The sequence below is a fragment of the Anser cygnoides genome, chromosome 1 (genome assembly GCF_040182565.1).
Source record: "Anser cygnoides isolate HZ-2024a breed goose chromosome 1, Taihu_goose_T2T_genome, whole genome shotgun sequence".
NCBI lineage: Eukaryota > Metazoa > Chordata > Aves > Anseriformes > Anatidae > Anser > Anser cygnoides.
Window position 1 is genome coordinate 74483189 of NC_089873.1, and position 15233 is coordinate 74498421.

General features: G+C 36.7%; 1 protein-coding gene across 13 annotated transcripts in view; it reads right to left on the bottom strand.

The window, feature by feature from the left end:
- The window catches only part of ARHGAP8 (Rho GTPase activating protein 8), an 83892-nt gene that overhangs the window by 29687 nt on the left and 38972 nt on the right, over positions 1–15233 (bottom strand). For 12 of the 13 annotated variants that reach the window (XM_048046877.2, XM_048046870.2, XM_048046867.2 and 9 more), the window contains 4 exons: positions 14121–14252; positions 11003–11089; positions 7972–8070; positions 6746–6856 (listed from right to left, as the gene is read on the bottom strand). In XM_048046877.2, the coding sequence (XP_047902834.1) occupies positions 6746–6856; positions 7972–8070; positions 11003–11089; positions 14121–14252 (429 nt within the window). The remainder of the gene's footprint in view (positions 1–6745; positions 6857–7971; positions 8071–11002; positions 11090–14120; positions 14253–15233) is intronic. The other variant, XM_048046869.2, reaches the window with a different exon arrangement.

Consider the following 15233-nt stretch of genomic DNA (forward strand, 5'->3'; position numbering starts at 1 on the left):
AACCACATACTGTCCTCTGAAAGGTTGCTTCTGTATGGGAATTGTTTTCTCTTGCAGCAGATCACTGTTGTCTAACAACATTTTGTTGCATCAGCAACAAAATAGAAGAGAACAGGCAGTGACTACGCAGCCCCACTAATAAATTAGCCTTGCTAATAAACCACAAAAGCAAGGAGGTTTTAGGGGTTCTCTGCACTACACGCAAAGTTGAAATCCCCAGTGAAATGATACACCCCAGAAATGTATTAAACAAGAAAAAGTGTTGGGAGATGAGGTCAATTCCAAGGTCACCATCTGGGATACCAGTGAAGGAAAGGTTGCAGCAGATCAAGACAAAGACAAAAAAAAATATTATAGCCTTTCTCATAGGGCAGTTATGACACATTCCTTGTGTGCAAAATAATTTTGTTTCATGTATTCAAGTCGGTACCTTAAACTTTTAGGGCAATTTTTATTAAAATTAGTTGAAAGTCTAATTCACTTAAATGGGAACATCATCAAGACTTTAATTTGCTTGGAAGCTGTTACATTTTTATTGACAATTTGAGCTCATGGAATCCATTCTCAGTCTCTCTGAAGTTGCACTAATTGTTTTTGCTTTCTTACAGCTGCTCACTCCAGAGGCGCCAAATAGCAACCCGGCAGCTTTTTATAAATGTTTTCTAATTATTATCATTTCCCATAAATGTGTTTCCCCATTTCAGGGTATAAATAGAAAACTGATTATTTACAGCAGTTGCACCTGCTGAGTGCTAGCTTATCTGTCAGAGAGGTGAAACAAATAACTGGGCTATAATTTGTAATAATAAAACCTACACATCATTTTTCTTTTTCTAGGAAAAGAAAACCCTAGTTTCTGCACATTTGCAACTTTCTACAGGATTCCTTTTCCTCTTGAAGGAAAGGTTCTGTTCCAAGCACATGAAAGAGGGCCTCAGGATAAATTGTATTTAAAAATAGAGTAGAAAGTCACATGCCAGGTTTGTTCTGTTTTTCCAACACCAGGGAAAGTTTGGATGCATACTTTCACAACATTTCACAATGTGGGACATAGTGTTCAGTTTACTGGACCTAAGGTGACAGAAAATAATAGGGACATTACCTCAGCTAATGTAAATCAGACCAGCTCAGAGGTCAATGAAATTACACCTCTATCTTGTCTTTGTGGATCCTGTCAAGTAATCTGCATTTTTCTTCTCCTGTTCAGGATGGTCAGGATGGTGTGATGAGCAGCTGTGCTCTGTGATGGACTATGGAAACTGCCACTGGAGATCAGGCTGTATGACAGGCAATTTGAAATGCAAGATCTCTTACACTTTCTGTTTAAGAGACATGGGCAAAACAGAGCATTTCAGTGCAAGGTATAGTTTTCTGTAACTGATTCAGGTGTCTGAATCATAGTGCAACAATATGTCAGATTCAAGAGGGATCTATTTCAGTAAACATAGTAGCCAGGGAGACTGAGTATTCCTCACTATAGAAGTATATGATTAGTTACTGTGACATGTTATACATCCAATGACTCATTTCTAGTCTGTGGACAGTTATCATGAAGGGCCTCCACACATTGTTCTGAAGTATCATTAAGTATTCTTGGTTGATAATCTCTCTCTCTCTTCTCCTCCTCTCCTTTTCATTTTTTCCCTGCTGAGACATGCTGAGATCTGGTTTCAAATGCATTCTTCCTCCATGGTCACGCATGCACAGCATGCACAAGCAGATTATGACAAAAAGGAAAGTACCCTGAAATATTTATGATAACAATTCAACAAGCAAAAGCTGTACGGTTGTTGCAATTTTGTGATTTTTTTCTCTGCCCTCAACTATATAGGAAATGAAAGCATTTCCTAAATTGCCACAAAAGTTATTTAATTTTAGATTTTAAAACCAATTGGAGAAAACAGAACAATGTCAACAGCTAGTCAAGGTCAACTCTGTTCTGTGGTGGAGCTCAGCTGTAGCCATCCTTGATTACAGGGGCAATAGGATGCAGCAACAGGGGTTTGTAGGAGCTTGCTGAACGTACAGCAGAGGACAATGATACAACTTGGCCCTCATAGTCAATTATTAATTCCTTTTAATTGTCACAAATTTAGGAAACTTCATTTGTGCATTTGAGCTGTATTTAGCTGATCACCATACATAGCGGGTCCACCCCTGTCCCTCTCCCTCCCAAATTTTTTCTTGCCTTTTTAAACAAAAAATCTTTACTAATGGTTTTTACAATAAAAATTTTTCACCCTGACACATGGTGCAAAGTAGTGAGGATGTATTCTGAACAGCTAATTCCTGCTGGTCTGTATTTTGTGTGTGAAAGAAGAATTGCTGGATAAACAGGGAACTAGTCCTGCTACATGAACACAATACATGAAATTGAAATCTCTGGATTTATAAAAGTGATAGCTACTGGTGAGTAACAGAAACTAATTTTCATAGCACTGTAGTACTCTCCTCCATAAGTCATCAATGACTGGAGGCTGCGACATTATACCAGAGGAAGCATCACCATATGCTTGCCCTTTCATAACACTGCTCCCTACTAGCATCTGCTGTTGTCCTCTACTGGAGACATAGCATGAGGCTTCAGAAACCTTTAAACTGGTTCATTATGGTTGTTATTCTGCTCACTCTCTCTACACATGAGAAGCTTGAGTTAGCAAGATAGGGGAAGACATAATTAACACTAAACATGCAAAATATCCCACCAACTCTGAGATAACATTCTTAAATACTTGTCAAACTGAAGCATGCTTTCCCATTAAATTATGACTGAAAAATAAAGTATGGGCTAAACCTCCTCAGGAAGACTTTTCTGTCTGATATACCCACGAAGATGATTTTTGTTTCAGTTGTGTTATTTTACATTTCAAGAAAATCACAGTTTTTAACATGAGCTCAAAACTTTAAAAGTGTTTTGAGTGACTGAAACAAGGAGAATTTGGCACCCAGGCAATCCAGGATGGAGATCAAAAATCCTTGGAAAGACATTCAGCCAACTGGGCAAGTCTGCTCTCCACATGTGGGCACAAAGAATTAAATAGGGAGAGCACCAATCTTTTTGGTTCCCCACATTTATTTTTTTAAGAAATCCCATGAGCCACCTCTTGATGATTTAACTTCCTTTATCAAGTTCATTTATCATTGTTTGAATTACAGTAGTTTCCATGGAAACTTCAGCACAACTTGGTACCAGACTTAAGTTCTAGCTGCAAAGACCCTGTAACTCACAGGAGCTCACGATGATGCAGGTTTCTATTTCATGTCTCTGCCTAACGATAAGCACACCTACATCACAAAGAATTACATTTAAATAAAGTTGGATTCTTTGCTGAATCACAATGTGAACACTTGGCTTGGGATAACATAAATTTCTGTCACTCAGTCCAGAACAGATCTCTGATCTCCCAAAGCCCAGTCTCATACCCTTGCTGTCTTGCTCTTCTACGTAAGATTCAAGCATACTGTGCAGGAATACTTACAGGTTTGAGTGCATTACAGGGTTAATTATAATTAATTTTTTTGCTTTAAAAATGGTTATTTTAATTAAGTCTGCTCCAGCACAAGATTCTGGGTCCCTTCACAGGTCTGCTAATAGGCATTCACAAAATTGGGACCACAGGCAGATGCAACTGGGAGCAACTACCTAATCTGTCTTCCTTTCTGCACATATAGCATGTGTAGCATGCACTTGATCTGTGCCTATAGAGATAGCATAGCGCATGCATCGAAGAGTAAAAACAAAGTTATGACTGTTCAGACTTCCTTCTGCACTTGAGTCTGAGCTCCCCTCTACACCTCCACTCATTTCATTGCATCATGCAACAACAGCACCTTGATTCACAGAAAAGCTCTTCAAAACAGACTAAAATTTCTGAAAATCCCTCTATAATTCCATACTTCAAGTAACAGAATTACACAAAAAACTAGTATACACATATTTTTGAAACATTGGAAAGGTCTAAAATAGCAATCTTAAATTATGGGACACAATCAAAATGCCTGAGAGTGTGCAGCTATAACATGGCTGAAATGACCAAAAATGCTTTCTGCCTGTATGTACTCCTCATGAGTAACATGGTGACTTCTAACTGTGGCCCATACCCCTCAAACGTCATCACATATTCCTTCAGTGATACCTATGTATTTATAGGTTTATTTTCTTCCTCTCTGCATAAACAATCACCTTTGGGATTCAACATAAATATAATTTTGCACTTTAAAGATATAAAGTCAGCTTGGTGTTTGTTTCTTGCCCCCACATAGAGCATAAGTTGACACTAAGGGGTTAAAGAGATCAAAAGAAGACTTAAACTCAGATTTTGGATCATGAGCAGAGGAGGGTAACATAAGAAATAAAAGTTTTGAACTAACCTGATAATAAGTCCTTCAGCTAACTCGTAAATTAAACCCAATTCAGTATATATTACATTTCCAAGTATTACACTCACAGCTCTCACAGATTTTCCACGATTTTTAAATGCCCAGTTGCCTGATGTCATTTTGAAAATCCAACTCTACAAGGTTAAAAATGTCTTTGTGATTTAACAGATTAGTCCAAGATGAGACACTGGTCCCAAACAGTTATTTCTCAGTGTCTAGATGGAAACTTCCTTCAGTTTTGTTTTGCTGTTCTACCAAACCAGGATTTTTTCCCCTGCCCACTGGATGAAAATGAGAGATCTTGAACCACTGCTTCGTCACTTTTTGTTGTTCTAATTTTTAATTACAGCTATGAAAAACAAATGCATTAACAAATACAAACTGAGAAAAAAGTTAAATGAGGAAGTGTTACCTAAGACAGCATTGCCTGCTGCTTTTAGGGAGAAACGTTCAAAAGGAGATGGGTATACCACTCTCCATAGCCAGAAGTCATTGGGATACCATTGTGAAATATCTGATCAAAATTAGGCCATCTATGAGGGTTTTGGATAATCTCATTCACCATCCTTTAGCTGCCTGAATAAAGATCATCATCCCAAAGTACAGAAACTGGCAAAACCTCAGGCCTATGGGTCTTAAATGTTCCTTTTCTTAAGCTACAGAAAAAAAAAAAAAAAAACCTCCACAGAGAAATAGTCCTTTAATGACAGTAGCTTTCTCTCAGCAGCATCCCTGATAATACAGTTTCTCCTGGACTATAATGAAATAGGCAGCACGTAGCAGATATATTCCCATAAACCTAAACAAAATAAAATCAGGTTATCCCTGCAGCCCTCTTCAGAAAACAGAAACAACCTCACCTGTCTCTTTGGTGGGAGGTCACTGATACTTTGACATTACAGACTATAGAGATCATAAAAGTAGAAGGAATCAGCAAAAGCAGTTAATTCATCAAGATAAAAGCTAATACTTTCTTTTGGTTTGGATTTTAGAAGCTCTCAACACATATCATTCTCTCTCCTCCATCAGCTTTACTTTTCAAAAAACAGGTAAGACCTTTTAAATCCAATAAAAATCAGTCCATCTACTCATTTATAGATTGTAGGGGATTTGTTTATTTGTAATTTCTACATGGTGATGCAGCACTACCTCTTCTGCAAGAAGTGATCTGGACAAATGTGGGCAAACGATGAATATCCACAATGCTTCAGTTTTGGACATCAGAGTGCTCTGAACTGAACTCACACAAGGAGCCTCCTTAGTGAGTGGTAGAACTCTCCAGACCAAAAATGATAGTAATGCCTCTCTCAGTGATTCTCCACTGACAGATCTTCCACAGAAAAGTTCTTTTTAAAGCAGCCACCCTCTATATACTTGCAAAGGTTGAGGCATGTAAGAAGGATGTGGTTTGCTGATGGTAACACAACTGGAAAGCAGCAGAGTCAGGAAGGATAGCCCCTGCACACTCATGATGTGCAACTCAGTCAAACACACTGTTCAGAGACACTGATCAGGCAAAGAGAAATAAAATACCAGTAGCAGGTGGTAATTGTGGCACACAACATGCTGTCTGATCGCATAAGCCTGTGAGGTTAGACAGAGCTGCTTGAGCAGCCAGGCTGGGCTGGAGGCAAGTGACAGCATGCCCTGATGCCAGCCAACAGTCCCACCTTTACTACTGAAGCAGTGGCTTAAAACATTGTCCTTCTTAATGACCCAGTGAACCCCACCTAAAAGATATTTTCTGAATTAGGAAAGTGAGTTAGTCACGTTTGAAGTGTTAGGTTAGACTCTAAAGAAGTATCATAAAAGTTAATGTCATAGTAGCTCTTACACAATAGATATTGATTGTTCTAATATCAGGCCTTCCAGAGAGGACTGATGCTTAACATTTAACCAGGGGAAAATTATATATATTTTATATCTCATTTAAAGCTGAATCATTAGAACCAGAAGAGCAGAGTTGGGGGTGGGAAGAAATATGACAAATGTCCATGGATCAGACAAACTGAATTGTTTTTATTGAATGCAAACAGTATTTGTCAGCCGCTCTTGAGAAGGATGCCATAGGAAGATAGTTTTCCATATCTCTGACAGAAATGACTATGGTTGGAAGTTAGAAGATTTTTTTTTTTTTTTTTTTTTTTTTTTTGTTCTTGTTGTTACTGTTTGTCACAGGGACTAAGACCTGTCCTGGATTCATAAAAGCTACTGCCTAGCTCTGTAGTTTTACAGCTTTCAAAGAGGATGAGAAACTAAACATATAATAAATGAAACATCTGTTGACTTTGTGTCCAGTGAATTTGCACATTATAGAAGGCTGCAGGATATAAAAATCTTGTATTATAGAAATCTCATGGCTTACTATTGTAGGCTGACTCCAAATTGCTGGGTAGGTAGAGGTGGTCTTGGTGGAGGAATTTTAACAACAGGTGGCAGTTTTCCCTTCTGTTTCGCCCGAAGATTTTCATCATGTCTGCAAAAATCAAGAAATCATTGATTTTCTCTGCATCACAGCTGACGAACTGCATGTACGAAGAGGTACCATTTTTGTTCAAAATACTAAACTCCTGACAATAGTGTACATGCTGCAGGTCTTACAGAATTTACATTTAATTTAATGTAAGAATTAGGGAATGTTTTAAGTAGTATTTGCGGAAGAATCCTTAAGCAAGACACAGAAGAGTTTTTCGCTTCAGCCAATGGAGTGCACTAACATAAAAAAATAGGAACACATTATAATTTAAAGCCTATTTGCTACACAAAATATAACTTCCCTCTCTTTTGCAGCCATGCAACCCAATTTATAACCTTAGAGCTGTAAGGTACTTTCTGTTATTCCCTATTTACAAAAAAGCTGTGTAAAAAACCAACAGTCATCAATAACAGTCACAATCAAAGCTTCCAGTTACTTTCATTCAGCACTGACATAAAATCACTTCCTGTCAGTACATCAAAGCATTTCCATGTAAAGCATTGAGTTGTAAATACTGTTATTGACACTAATACCAGCACTTGACAATTTTGGCATGTATACCCTCTGCATGTCTTTTTCTTTCCCTCTCCATTACTCCTCCCTAACACACATACATACACAACATAAAACTAATGGATCTGCTAACAATAGATGTATCCATAAAGTTTAAAATCAATCAACTCTTTGCTGATTGTGAATGCTCTTATCAAAAGGAAGTCACTTGATCTGTTACAATATGCAAGCAAAGACGTCAGGATTGTTATTTTTGCCCATGAACACTACGTGGTACTCACAAGCAGTAACAACATATGGATTGGTTTTGTTAACGCTCACAGAGAGGCTGCAATTATATGAAGAAAATGCTCCAAAACTGAGATGTAGATGTTTCAGATCTGTAGAAAACTATATAGGGTTCTCCTCTGTAAACGTGAAAAACTTTAGCATGTCTTTCATGACAATGCAGCTTTCAGAATTAAATCCAGCCAAGCACAGATAGGTAAATTAGACTTTGAATCATTGAAGAAATAGGATTAGATTCTGCTTGGAATACAATGAACATGACACAACCCTACCTGTTAAAAGGTGAGACCAAGTATTTGAAACTTGCCACTTACTGGATGACTTCTTGAGGAATATTAAGCTGGTCATATTTGAGATGTTCTCTCAGGTCACTTAAATAGTTCAAATAGGTTATTTTTTTCCCAAACTTATGGCTAAAAAAAAATTGCAAAGAAGTATAAAAATCAGCATGAGAGGAACATTTATGAAGGGTTTAGTTTCCATTACAAAAATGTAAGTGCTGATGCAACTCAAAATTAGACTATAATTGAAGCAGTAGGAGACATAAGATGTATTTCATTTCATATGATCAAACATATACAGTGCATGCCTGAGAGTCTGATTTGAATAAAAATAACTGACTTCCATCTGAATGTTTTGTGATTTGCATAGATATGAAAAACACTGCTTTAAACTACACTGAAAAACAGCTTTCACATAGCATTACAAGGCTTGCTAACAGAACTGTTAACTTCTTTTAGGTGGCCAACAGACCACGTTGGTGTTATTTAGGTATTCCTCCCTACCAAAAGACAAAATAATGGGACTGTAGACAAAAACTATAAAGTAGTAAGTGATGGGCAAGACTTTCAAAGAGTGGACAGTGTATACCCTTGAAGTGCTGGGCCATCATTATGTATCTGTTTTGGAAAGGGCTGCATAGCTTCTAGGAAACAACTTGAATAATAAGGCTCTTTTGACAAATTGCACAAAACAGACTTTCAAATTTGAAGTACCAACTATCAGTAGTTAGGTCTTGAGTTTCAGTTACAGGTGATCCAAAATAATTTCAAATTTTTCTGCAATACAAAATATCTGTCCTGTAATGAATTGTCAAGAAAAGTAGTAGGTGTTTACGATAAAAACCATACTTTGCTGCATGTTACTTTGATAACAAAACTGGAGAAAAATTCTCTCACAGTAATGAATTTATCATTGAACTGTCAAACATATATACACACTCTCCCTCTAGTGGGAGATGGTACAAATGCAAGTTCCTTCAGAATTTTAGGAGCTTTTAATTGCAAAGTGCAAAATTTTGCTAGCAGACAAGTGATTTTGTAACTCTGATAGCTATCTGTCCCTGTGTGTACAACTTCAGAGCTTTTCAGCTTGTCTTTTTTCCAAGCATTATTTTTTTTTTGGCCTGTGATTTCAAAAATATAAGTAAGGGCTAACAAAGAATTCTCTGTAAGTGACTTAGGGACTTTTCAGAGTTTACTCATACTTTCAATTATTTTCTCATAATACTTAGTATTATTATGACATAGTAATTATGACATATGACAGGTCATAACAATCATTATTATTATCCCCAGTGTACAAATTTTTGTTGGTCATGTGGTGTTGTTTTGTTTGGTTGGTTGCTTTGTTTTTAACGAGTAGAGTATTACCAGATCAGAGTCAAAACAATTATCCAGGTATACAGTGGTAAAAGTTGAGTACAACCAAGAATACCCAATCCCGACGAAAGCAGGGTGTTCAGCAAGATGATCATGCATCTAAGGTTACAAGTTCTGGTTTGAATTTTCTATGCCAGATACAAATGCTTAAGTTTATCAGTATCACTCATTTTCACATCCAAAATAAACAAGGATTTAAATGCCAGTGTATCAGTGTAACATACTTTTGTAAGAAAACAAAAAAAAAGTATTAATTTTATTTATCATCTTAATATCCAGAGAAAATGAATACTTGAAAAGTAAACTAACTTCTTATTTTCTAAGTATTATCAGCCAATTATTATTCTAGACAAATAACACGGTGGTTATCCACCTGTGGGTCCACTGAGTGCATTAACACCCAAGGTATGTTATTCCTGTCAAAAATTTGAAGTGCAAGGAGGGTTATAAAAGTATGCAGCCAAATCCTGGAGCCAGTACTGGTTCCATGCTGTGGTATGATCACTGAGTACACCCAGACAACAGCTTTCCTTCCCCACTAAGCTTTGTTCCTTAACCACACAATGCCTGGCTTGACATCTTAGGCCTGAAGCTGACTTCTCGATACTCCACAAATCATTCTCAGCTGCGTCTGAGAAAGAAGTTGGCCATGTCTGAGTCTTTTAATACAGATTAAGAATGTTTCTGTTTCCTTAAAACTTCTGACATTTCCTACTTCTGTCACACTTTGCTCACCAGTGGTCTCTGTCCTGGATCTCTGGCATTTATTTCACTGCCAGTCAAAATAAGTATCTACAGTAATTCTTCTTGTTTCAAGAACAACAGATTCCAGAATGATTTCAAGCTGTAATTATTTTTTTATTTTCACACGCTTCTTGCATGTTCCGTTCTGTCTAGAATTTAGATTTCCCCTTTATAATTAAATAACTTGCTGCCATAACAGACATCAGTAGTTCGTTCGTTATAGTTTCTCGAGATAAGTTGCTTTATTCCTTTAACCATGAGGACATTCATAATATATTTTGCAAAATGTTAGAATTTGAAAGTGACAGAAGTTCAGGAGCAAAATCTTAAGAAATCCCAACCAACTTAGCACTTATCAGTATCCACCCATTGTTGCTGGTTCCATGTAGCTACTACCATCGGTTTCTACTACGCAAAGTAAAAGAATCCACCAGTAAAATATATTCAACATTATACCCTCCATCTCCAATTCTTATGGGTACTTCAGGGCTTATCTATTAACTTTGAACACACGAGTAGCATCATTCCTATTCATCCCAGCATTTGAGATCAGATCAAAGGTTAAGCATTCATTATCTGCTTTACCATACAACCCAGTAACTCCAGTCAGGGACCCAGTTCTCTTGTGCTAAGTACTGTTAAACAGGACAAAAAAGTCATTCATGGGCCACAGAATAATTACGTTTTAAAGTGGTGTTTACTTTAACATACCAATGAACCTACTACATATCGAGACTGCCTTTTCTTAGAAAGAAAAAATCCTCTACCCTATTATTCATAACCAAGCTTAAACTCACCTGACACAGTAGTTCAAGGCAATTTAAATGGGTGTTGTGCTGTTACCTGACATATTTTACTTCAAGCTTTTTAAGAGCGAATTATTAGAGAACAAATCATCCTTAAATAAACAGGAAAATGTGTTGAATAACCTGGCAAGTACCTTATAAGAGGTTTAAAAATATTCCACAGAATTTTTATGAAGTTCGTTGGATGTACAACATACAGTGCTTTAAGATTTTTCTTATACCTAGTAGAAGAAAATGAAATTGTTAGAACATTTTTCAATATCACAGACTGTAGAATTGAATAGATACAACTGAATGAAAGCTATTATTACAGCAATATCATACAGCATTCTTAAAAAGACCTAATTCAGAAGATACTCAATATAAAATGAATGAATAAATAAATAAATAAAAGGTCAGTTTTGATGATACAATAGTATAACATTCCTAAACAATGTCTGTTGTCTTGAGAGCTTAATAACTGGAGAGCGGAAGGGAAATTATGAGAGAAGTGGCAACTTGAAAAAAATTGAGAAGAAAAGGAAGAGTCATAGAAACTGACTTTCCTTCATTTCCCATTATTTTCTTCTTAAAAGAGTTTCACACTGGAGAAATTTTCTAAATTTTCAGATGTAAAATCTACATCTAATCTTTTTCTTTCTTACTACTTTTGTCTTGCTTTGGTCATTATTACCAAAGTTGACACAAATTACACATTGTTTTATATCAGATGGTCCCTTCATTTAAAACAAAAGACTTTATTACAGCATTGCCTGATTTTACAGTGTTATATCATGGTACTCAACAGATCCTAGTAGGCTGAAACTGAAATGGAAACCAGGCTGCACAAAAAGACTCTGATTTTATTCAATCTTAGTGCAAAATGAAATTGAGAAAACACATAATCAAATACCCTGCTTTTCTATATAAACTGTTTCTTATAGATTGCTAAGTTTTATTCCCAGTAGGGAAGCCTCCTCGGTGTTCACCATTCATTGCTAAAAAAACAATCATTAACTATTAAGAAAAATTTTCATGTAATGGGTTATGGTAAGAGGAAAAAAGGGTCCAAGTCAGCAGTTACAACAGCTTTTCCTTTTGGGTTTTAACTGGGCCCATATATCTTCGAATAAAAATAGCATTGTTTTTACAAAGCCAGTATCTTACACAAGCAAGAACTATCCTCCTGTGCAACAGGCACCACTGTGGATAAGAATTCAAATTCAATGATAAAAACTAATAAGCAGAGCATCTAAGGTGTTTTACTGATGTTTATATTTTAAGCCTTTTTTGCATCGTGAAGCAGCGGTCATAAGCCATTACATCTATGGAAGTTTACATACTTCACATTTTCCTGAGCTGTAATTAAATGCCCAAAAGACTTCAGTGAGCTTCTGCTTAAAAACAAGACCTATTCTTTTGAAACTATTCCAGTTAAACATTTACTTTCATGATGCTAGCTAATTACTATCTTCCTTTGTACTTTCTTCTTTTCTTTCTTTTATTTGATCCCCAAAACACATGCATGGAAGAGGTCTGAAAGGTGCTTCCCACTCCCCCCCCCGCCCCCCCCCCCCATCTGGCTAGTACAGCTGAACATTTATGTTGTGCTGTAAATACCGCTGTGAGCTTCTCAATGACAGTATGCTAAGAACTTCATTGTGTATAAAACGATGAGTGTAAAGTTGTCTGCTTTTTCCCAGCTACCTGGTTTTATCTGTTCCTCTTTGGTTGTCCTGCTTTCTGGGTTAGGATGGGAGAACAGAGAAAACAGATTTCTGGCCTAACCCAGTCACACTGTACACCAGAGGTATTCGCAGGTCAGAAGGCAACAAAACTGAAGAAGATATTACCCCTCATAATGCCTCTCCCCATAGCACTGCTGTAAATTAGTTTGGGATTGTCTCATAAGAAAAAGAATACAATAGGGTAGGCTTCCAGTTCCTTACAGTGATTTATTTTCAGGAACCGTCAGAGTACAGCAAAAACCAGTATTGTAGTCCAAACCTTTCACCAAATACAAAATACAGGAGATCCCTTGCCTTTATTCTCCCTTACCCTATTTATAGAAGCAATAGATGCATTCTAGTAAACATATTCAGAAACCTACTAGAAAAAAAATAAGCTTTCTTGGTCTGTTGCTGAGCCAAGAGCAGTCTCTCATGAAAGCAGTTAGATGCTTCAGATGACACCTTCCCACTGCAGCTCTATGCACAACCTAATTTTCTTGCATAGTGGATTTTAGCGTTTCAGAATGCTACTGGGTAAGATTCAAAAGACTGAGCTCTGGCACTAGACAACCAAGTGTTTTTGTACATATTTCAACTTCCATTTTCAAAGCAGGGTGGTGTGCAGTGTGAAATGCTCATGTATTTACATTCCAGCTTAGTCTAGAAACACCCAGTAATCTTTTTCACAGTGTCTTTTTGGAGATTTACTTCTTGTTCCAGCTCCCAAATGGAAAAAATCAGACATGTACAAACCATCTCCCCAGTACACACACAGTTGTACACTTCCACTATCAGCAAAGAGCCATTTATGTATGTTCTTGCTTCCAGTCATGTTGCTCTCTTGAAGCCAACTTACAAAACCAAGTAAAACAAGTAACAACTTGCAAACAAGTAAAAGCCTAACTCATTTCAACAGGAACTTACAGTTCCATTGATAAGTACTCATTTTCAGAGAATAAACATCAGATATTTAGTTTTCACTTTTGAAATGCTATATATAGAGAAGCTTTGGCCTAGACCACACCACATCCAACCCCCTAAAAAAGAAGTCATCAGCAGTAGCCATTGTTGCTCCAAAGGACAGGCATATACAAAGCGCAGTCCCTTCAGGCTTTACATATAACAAACAATGAATGCCACAAGTGATGTGTGAAATGATCTGTTAGAAACTAATCTCTCCCTTTTCATATAGACCCTAGCCTTAAGATGATTAAAGGTTCACACACAACTGTGAGATAATAGAGAATGATGGCTAACGGGGTGCCACAGGCTTCTTGTTAAATAGTGCACAGAAAGGCAGCGCCTCTCAGTTCTTGATCCCAAGGCTTTTCATATATTTGTATAACCATTCCAGCACCTAGGACATTTGTTAGTACTTTACAGAAGACATTTATAAGAGAACCAACAGACTGAGATAATTACAAAAATTTGCAATGGCAAAATAAACTCAACAGCTAGCTGCGGGTGGATCGGGATAAATATGCTTCCTTCACAGAAGTTAGCTACAGACATTACACAAAAGAACGAGATGTTGGAGACATACTTTCTGTCAAATTCTTTGTAGGCAGTTTGTAACCATTTCAGAGATGGTTTATTCAGACTCTTCAAGCCATAGTGAAAGTAGACAACCATATAATCATTCTCTACATACTGGTCCAGAGTATACTTCAAGTACCTGAGAAGAAAGAGAACATTTTAATTTTAAGACAGTTTACTGGATGGGATTCTTAACTGAGAACTAAATGTGCTATTTTTGCTCTGAACACTCATGACTGCAGATTCATGCTTGCTTCAATGTATTTATCAAAAAAGTTCGTCTTGCTTTAGTGACAGTGTTGTCAATAATTCCACCTCAGTATAAAGCATGAAATTTAAAAGAACATAATTAATTACAAAAATGATGGTGTTCACAAATCACTAAAAGATGAAGACAATATGGGACTGTGCTTTCCAAGAAATACTTTAAAGGATGCATTTTAACTGACAGTGACTTCTATTTTTGCTGTTTTTCTGGTCTTTGTAAATTCCTTTCTATTAGCCAAGTTTTACTTTTCAAAATAATAAGTCTTTTTTTTTTCCTCTCAATTTAAACCATTTTAAATTCTCAAAAAAATCCATTAACCCTAATTACTGCTAATTACAACTGGTTACTGTAAACTGTTTTCTTGAATATGTTTGCCTTTCCCCTGTTTGTGATATAGGGACTACATTCATAGATCATTTCCTTTAAAACTAATTTAAAGCACTACACTACTTATCCCATCTTGAAATAATACTGCATGTTTTATAAGAAGATTTCTGTACATTAATTCTTTTATGGTATAGCGTAAGATGCTTTTGTCTTCCCTTTCTCCTGCAATTGAAAACACTGTATGGTCTATTACACAGCTCAATGATTCAAATAAAGCAATGATGGAGGAGTACAATCTGGCCTCATTTCTTGCTGTGTCAGATTTGAACTTTCTCAAGTGATTCTCAATGCTACCTTATTATTCTGCAACAGAGCCCCAGCTATCATTCTTAACTGCATGTAAGCCTTTTTCATTCAACAAAATAGTTGCCAGTGACATTTATTAGGCTGTGGCTATTTGCAAGTATGAAGGACACTGAGTATTCACCTATGCAAAAGCAGATAACTTCACTGCTACACTGCAAT